Raw genomic sequence first — 7,276 nt, forward strand, 5'->3', positions numbered from 1 at the left:
CATCTGCCACTCATCACCTGTGTCTTACCTTAATGCCGTTCCTGTGATAATGCCCTACCTAGTGTTATCATACTTGTATCTCCTATTAAGTGAGATCACATTGTATGGTCACTTATTCCTAATATGAACTGTTTCACATGAAACCTCAAATTCAAGACATTGATTGTGTGAGATTAAGTTTGTCTGTATGAGTTTGTAAATGGCAGCCCGTGCCCTTTTGTAGTGTACATACTATTTCTCATCTAACTGTGATTAAATTAAGTATATGTCTGCCATATGTTGCCACCCCTAAAAAATTCCTGGCCCCCTTTTGCCACCCCATAAATATTTTTCTAGATCCGCCCCTGTTGCCATGTATAAGCCGTGCATCCCCTCTCTCATTTTGTCAACATGAGATTACTCACAAATATGTGTTAGCCGGGAGTCAGAGGGAGGGAGTGCAGTTTAATGTGCTTCACTGAAACGTGGCTGCAGCAGGATGTTCCCGACTACAGCCTGACCATCAATGGCTTTCAGACTGTCTGGTCTGACTGGGATTGCATCAAGAGTGGCAAGAGGAAAGGCGAGCAGCTTGCTGTTCTCGTTAGATGGTGTAATTCCGGTCACATTACTATTTGCCCAGGGAGATCTCATATGTTTCCCTCTGCAAACCTGTAGACAACGTTTATTGTCATACACACCGCAGTAACCAGACTCCAGACAGACCACCCAGGTTCCCTCATCTGCACCCTCAGCGCACGCCCAGTACACTCATACAGGGTTTCCTGGCCAGCCCTGAGTGGGCTGCACCTGAACCAATATTTGTCGTCATATCATCAGGAACTTTACGTCAGTGTTGTCCGAGCACATTGAAGATTCTGTGGATATTGCATTTCAGTCATGAAAATTACGGCTTTATTCTGTCGAAGCGTGGTCTCCGCCTTTTTGTGTTCACCTGGAGACCATGCAACCACCACCGCACCGCAGCTGGGTGTGAAGGAAGCCGCAGACTCAGCTGGTAAGTCTATTTTCTTGAAACAAAATGTTGCCTGTAAAGTGTGATTTATTATTTTAAACTAAATAGGGATTCATTTTATTCAACCTTTGAGTTGTCTGTTGAGGTTGGGAGAGGGGTGGACAGTCTGCGGTCTTGGTTAGCTTGCATGATAAGTATGTGTTTATGTGAGACTGGTCACCGATCACGGATAGCAGTATAGCTGTGGAAGTAGCCGTCCAGTATGTGCACATGCTAGGCTATTTTAAAATGCTACAGCTCTTAAAGTAACTAGTATACTTCTTTCCCAGAAGACTAGGTCAATCACACCCCGTCTGCATCATGCTCGTAACAGCTGGTGTCTATGTGTGACCTCTGACAGCGGCGTCAGAGAGGAGGATGCTGTCTAGGTTGTTGGTCATTATGAAGAATGTCGACCACCCACTCTACAACATGCTGGTAAAACACAGGAGCACAGTCAGTAGACTGATTCCCCCCACAATGCACCACTGGACACAGCAGGAGGTCATTCATTGGGGGCGGCTGTGGCTCAATTGGTAGAGTCGTCACCTCTCAACCAGAAGGTCAAGGGTTCAATCCCCAGTTGGCCAAATGTCTGATGTGTCCTTGGGCAAGACGCTTAACCCCAAATTGCTCCAACTGCTTCAGTGGTGGTGTATGAATGGTATTAGTTACTTCTGGTGGATGATACTACATAGCAATAATCATTACCATCAGTGTGTGAATGTGTAGGTGTGACATGTGGTGTAAAAGTGCTTTGAGTAGTTGGAAGACTAGAAAAGCACTATATAAGCTCAAGTCCATTTACCATTCCTGCCTGTGGTCATCAAACTGTTTAACTCCTCCCTCTGAGAGTCTCACTGCTTGAAATACCACCCGTCATTATTCATTATTAGACTTCAACTTATTTCACTGCTGTACACCTCCCTCTTTTTTAAGCATTTATTACAACAGTTCTGTACTCATGCACACATCTGTACTTTATGAACACATCTGTACTACATCTGTACTTTATACAGGAGTGGAAGCTAGGCTAAACATCTAGCAGATGAGTATAAGCTGAAAAACAACATTGGGCTAGTTATATGCTTTATTGAAAAGATTCAGCACTTTACCTCTCTTAGTAAGTCCCTTTGTTTTAGCATTACCTTGGCTGACCACATACCTGTTCTTCTGCCTTAATTACTTTTAACAATCCAGCAGTTACATTTCCATCACTCGCTGACTGAGTTATACGTTTCTTTGAATCTCATCTCTCTCCTACAATCTTTCACTTCCTGCTGTCATGCTTGTTATGAGATCCTCTAACGTCCTTAGCTGTGCCTCTTCCACCTCCTGACATCCCCGAAGTCCTGTTTTGATCCTCCTCAGTCCTTCATTGTGCTCTTGTCGTACAGTCTTTACTTCATTTTTGAAGACATTGAGAACTACTGAAGCAGAAGTCAGTTTCTTCTTGTTCTCTGTCTCCTCTCTCTCCACCTCCTCCAGCAGTGCAATGAGTTTTTCTTTTAAGGTCTCTAAGTTTTCCTTCTGTTCAGTCAGGGTTTTGATCACATCTTCTGCTGCTTTTCTCTCCAACTCCTGACAGGATTCAGTCTTTCTCTCTGTGACATCTGTCACCTTTTCACCCTCTGTTATGATGACATGAAAAAGATGATCATATTTCAACAGATGCTGTGATAGCACATTCCGCCATGATCAGAAAAACTGATCTTTAGCAATGTAATGGTAATAAATGCATTGAGATAAAGGAACACTGAAACCTGTACATACTTATTTTGTTTTGTCTACACTTCAACACGACCAAGAAAAGTGCAACGATAAAGGATAAACCGACAGCAGAAAAGATGGTGATATGAGGCCCAGACCGGCAGCCCACCATGAACATGTCATCTGAAAAGCAGAGGATCAAGGTTATACTTGGAAAATAGAAATATATAATACTGACTTTTTACAAATATGCCAACCTGGAACATGAATGTGTGTCTCTCTGGTCTGGTTGATGTTGTTCTGTGTGACTCTACAGGTGAACATGTTGTTGTGTCTCCTCTCCACAGTCACTCTGCTGCTGACAGTATAGAGACCATCAGGATGTCTGATGCTCTCTGTAGATCCAGCAGAGAGGAGGTTTCCCTCACTGTCCAGCCACAACACCTCAGGCTCTGGATACCAGCCTTCAGACTCACACTGAAGATTCATTCCCAGCTTCACTTCCTGTTTCTCAGTCCTTTCTAAACTGATGGCTATGAATGAAACTACACCTGAAAACAAAGAGGAAGAAAATAGAGATCATGTTTAGAATCTTATTTGTAGCTCTTTGAGTACCATTTTTTAAATTCTGCTAGCTACGTATACGCTAGTTGAGCTCTTAGCCTATGGTAACATTGATCGTTTTGAAGCACAGACCCACCTTCTCTGCTGCCATGTTGTCTTTAACTGAGGAGTCTTTAAATCAAAACAGCTTTATGTACTTACAGTATACCACCATCTTATTTAAATGTACCGTGATGACCTCATGATGGAGGAAAAATGGTAAAAAGTGGCGCCGTTACATTCCGTACATATCGCTATGTATCCCAGCATGCTTTGTGCAGCAAAGGTTAGTGCATCTTCTACACAGGATTTAACATTAACATCTTAATGCCAAAGAAACCTTAAAACTGATCTTGAATTCTTCCTTAACCTATTAATTATAATAATATGTAAACTTCAAGTTCAAAAGCTTAACTCTTTAACCTTTGACCCATCTCGAAGTATCTCAATATATCACTGAGCTTCTTTCCCTTTGATGAGCTCTGCAGCAGCTCGGACTTATGTTGTAAAAGCCTCCTCACATTTATGAAAGAACCATGTCATTATTAATGGTACTCTTCTGACCAGTCTTTATTCATCCATAAGGTTCTCTAACTCACATTTTTTTTTTTACATTTGAACAAGATACAAACATGAACACAGAAATATATACTGGTCTGAGCTCACAAAGAAAGGGCAGAACTTAAAGATTCTAGATATTCACTCACCAACAACGAGCTTGACGGTAGCTTCTTTAGCAAGTGTAGGGATGAAGCATCTGTAGTTCCCCTCATCAGAGAGCTTCACTCCAGAGAGCTTCAGTGACACGTCACCATTTCTCAGGTTGTTTATGGACAGTGACGTCCTTCGCCTGAAGGAAACCTGTTTTTTACTCTCCAGTTCCATGCCGTCACGCCAAACATAAACAAATCTGGGGTCCAGATCAAGTCTCGCCCACTCCACAGTCATGTCTGAAGTATCCACAGGGGGGTCCAGGCGGCATGGCAAAATGATGTCATCCCCAACCATTGCTACTATTGGCAAAGATGGAGCAACCACTTGGGAGTGACCTGGTGAAAGCAGGTTGGGATTTTACATTCTGCTGGTAGGAGCACATTCAGAAAATACATCGGCACAATGTCCTACACTTTTTATTGGACAGCTACCTAAAAACTATAATGGAGTCCTAGGCTGCCTTATGAATGTCTTAAAGTTGCTTAGTGTGAAGAGTGATTTAGAAATACAGGTGTAGCGCCCGTTTCAAACTGGAAGTCATCCAAGCCAAATGTTACATTAACCACTCGAGATACCTCAGCAGGTGTGAAGTTAATCGGATGAAGGGTTATGAAAGCTGAACTACAGATGTATACGATAAAAAGCCACAGATTGCTTTCTGTGGACTTCATTTCAAATCAGCCAACTGTACCTACATGTTTCTTACACAAGGAAATTCTCTGACTCTATTACATTGTTTTTAACTTACATTGTTTTTACTTACACCCCCTCTTTGGGGAGGTCCCCTGAATCCCCTTGAATTATAAACATACCTGACAACTTTGTATAAGGCAGTAGGCTAGTTAAAGAGTTGTAAGCTAGCTAGCCAAATGCAACTAGTGCTAAAGGCAAGTGTGGACCAAATTAGCCAAAACTGCTGTCCTAACTGAATAAGAATATTTCATTAGATATATTGTGAAATAATGAGTGTTATAATCTTTCCCAGTATGCCTCTAGCAGCAAATCAGCTGTTCGCAATACATAATGTATGTGGGTGAACTTTTTCGTGCACACGTTTGGATTCAATGAGTCCATGTTGCTAGAGATAGTTTAGCTTGGAATTGAGCATGTAAAGTCTTCTGACTACTCAAAGTTACCCCCCTTTTAACACAGCAACCGGTTTATGGAGTACAAATGAAACATAGTTAAACTGTAGATTAAAGTTTTTTTTTCATTCTGTGTAATTGGAGGTGTATGGTGGGTTTTGTAGTCTTTGGACAGAATCACTCCATTTCCTTTGTATTCTCTTCGGGGGGCAGGAGCTCAGTCTGTAGGGATTTGGATTGGTGAAGAGGGTTACCTGTTCAAGTGACTTTCTGGGGTGTGTTTATTACCTGCACAGCAGCATTGTCTCAGCAGAAGGATGACAACGCTGTGATGGAGAAAAGCACTGAAGGAGCCGAGCCGTCGTTTAAAGGAGAGTCTTTCCTCCATGTCACACATTGTGGGGTTTTAAAGACTGAAATAATCACACATCATAATTACACGTGTAATATGCAACACAGGTGTCTTTAAACATGTAGTCTTTAGCTCTTATCTAATAAATAAACCAGATCATGTTTGTATCTGTTTTTAGGGTTCTGCATTAAAAACATTTGTTCTTTACTTCACAAACATATCATATCCTCCAGTTCTCTTACTTTGTAAAGGAAACATGATTCAGCATATTGAAAACACTACCAACCATACTTTAAACCAATGTTACTGACCTGTTTCATGGCTCAGACGATCACCTCATCTGTGAAAGACAAAAAGACCATGCTGAATTTAGCTTTCCGTCCACATGCTATCACACTGAAAAGTTTAAAGTGTCCAAAGGGCCATTTCAGTAGTCCCAGTGTAAACACAGAGATCAGGTCATCAAATAATGATTTTTTTATGGCACCAGGGAGACAGAGAGGGAGCCAAGGCAAGTTTATTTATAGAGCTGTTGGGCCTCAGCCATGTGTGCTGGACAAAGGACTCAAGCCTGTATTGCAGTTTTTCAAGCCTAATAGAGTTATTTTGGAGGAAACTATACAAAGGAGTCTTAACCCAGGCCCCCCCCCCCCCCCCACCAACAGCAACTAACAAATAGGTGTGAAAAGTGGGGGGGGTGTCTAAATTCTCTATCCTCATTGGAGGAGGCCTGAGGTAAACTCACAGGCAGTTCCAGTCTTTAAAAGCAATCGCATTGCCCACCCTCTTCAAGTGTGGTCTGCCGACACTAGAGGATGCCTCCTCCAACAAGATGGACTCAAGCATTTGAGGAGACAAACCCTTTCCTCCTCTTGGCTTACATACACTGTAAGACCGGACTTTATATCTAATTAAACGATATAAAATGCTAAGTTTGTTCTACAAATTTTTAGACATAGTCGAATGTGTGAATAACTTTAAGTTAAATGACCTTAAAATTCTAAGTTTTAGTCATAACCACGCCTCTTCATGTCCTTTGCCTTGTGAAGGAGCGCCATTTGAAATTTTAGGTTGCAGGTAACAGGCATCTTTGCTGCATCTTCGTCCTCCGGACCGTTAAGTCAGGTAACGCTCTTTTCTCTTTATTATTATGAGTGTGTCAATTTGAGGGGCTGTTGGTGAGGAGTGAGGTGTGTTTTAACTCTGACAGCAGTGGGAACCTTGTTTTCACAGTTAACATAGACATTTTCACCTGCTAGCTACCTTTTAGCTAGAGTTAGCTAGCATTACTTTTCTCATTGTAGGAGAGGCTGTTTGGGAGAAATTGAAACAGTTTTAATGTTCACCAGTTTGCCAGACATTTTTCAGCTCTTATCTAGGCTAACTGTTAGCTGTACCTCGCCACTTTTCGTACCCGGGTGGCTGTTTGTGAGCAGTGAAAACGGGACATCATTCCCCTGCTAGCTACCTGTTAACTGTCCTGCTTTTGTTACCGTCGTGTGGCGGACACCGCTTCACATTGAACAGCTGAGGGGACCAGCAACACAGAAGGATATGAGGTGGGCTTCACAGTACTATTCCAGCGGAAGAGAGAAGGTGGCGACGGCCCGGCTGTTGTACAGTGGTCTAATGAATCTGGTGAGTGCTGTTAAGTTAACTTTAGTGAACACGTTGTATTTTGAGACGGCCATTGATTTAAATAGGCGCAGTTAAGGTTAAAGGTCCCATATTATGCTTTTTCTGGTTTTATATCTCCTTTAGTGTGTTTTCCAAGTGTCCTGTGCATGTTTAGTCACATCTATGTGCAAAAATTCAAAG

At 42.1% G+C, this 7,276-nt stretch overlaps 1 protein-coding gene across 1 annotated transcript; it reads right to left on the bottom strand.

Annotated features, from left to right (window-relative positions):
• Positions 1-2,254: 2,254 nt before the first annotated feature.
• Positions 2,255-5,821, bottom strand: LOC132985415 (butyrophilin subfamily 2 member A1-like). The gene is made up of 6 exons (XM_061052761.1): positions 5,770-5,821; positions 5,395-5,519; positions 4,015-4,356; positions 2,962-3,255; positions 2,768-2,887; positions 2,255-2,625 (listed from the first exon to the last, which is right to left on the bottom strand). Exons 2-6 carry the CDS (start codon positions 5,501-5,503, stop codon positions 2,255-2,257), a joined length of 1,236 nt encoding a protein of 411 aa, XP_060908744.1. The 5' UTR covers positions 5,504-5,519; positions 5,770-5,821.
• Positions 5,822-7,276: the final 1,455 nt, after the last annotated feature.

This window comes from Labrus mixtus, chromosome 12, assembly GCF_963584025.1.
Source record: "Labrus mixtus chromosome 12, fLabMix1.1, whole genome shotgun sequence".
Taxonomy (NCBI): domain Eukaryota; kingdom Metazoa; phylum Chordata; class Actinopteri; order Labriformes; family Labridae; genus Labrus; species Labrus mixtus.

Excerpts from the sequence above, each read along its gene's own strand:
- LOC132985415 (XM_061052761.1), bottom strand. The coding sequence starts at position 5,503 with ATGTGTGACATGGAGGAAAGACTCTCCTTTAAACGACGGCTCGGCTCC. Across the intron at positions 3,256-4,014 it reads TACCGTCAAGCTCGTTGTTG|GTGTAGTTTCATTCATAGCC; the intron begins GTGAGTGAATAT and ends CTTTGTTTTCAG. Across the intron at positions 2,626-2,767 it reads GTGTAGACAAAACAAAATAA|AGGGTGAAAAGGTGACAGAT; the intron begins GTATGTACAGGT and ends TCATCATAACAG.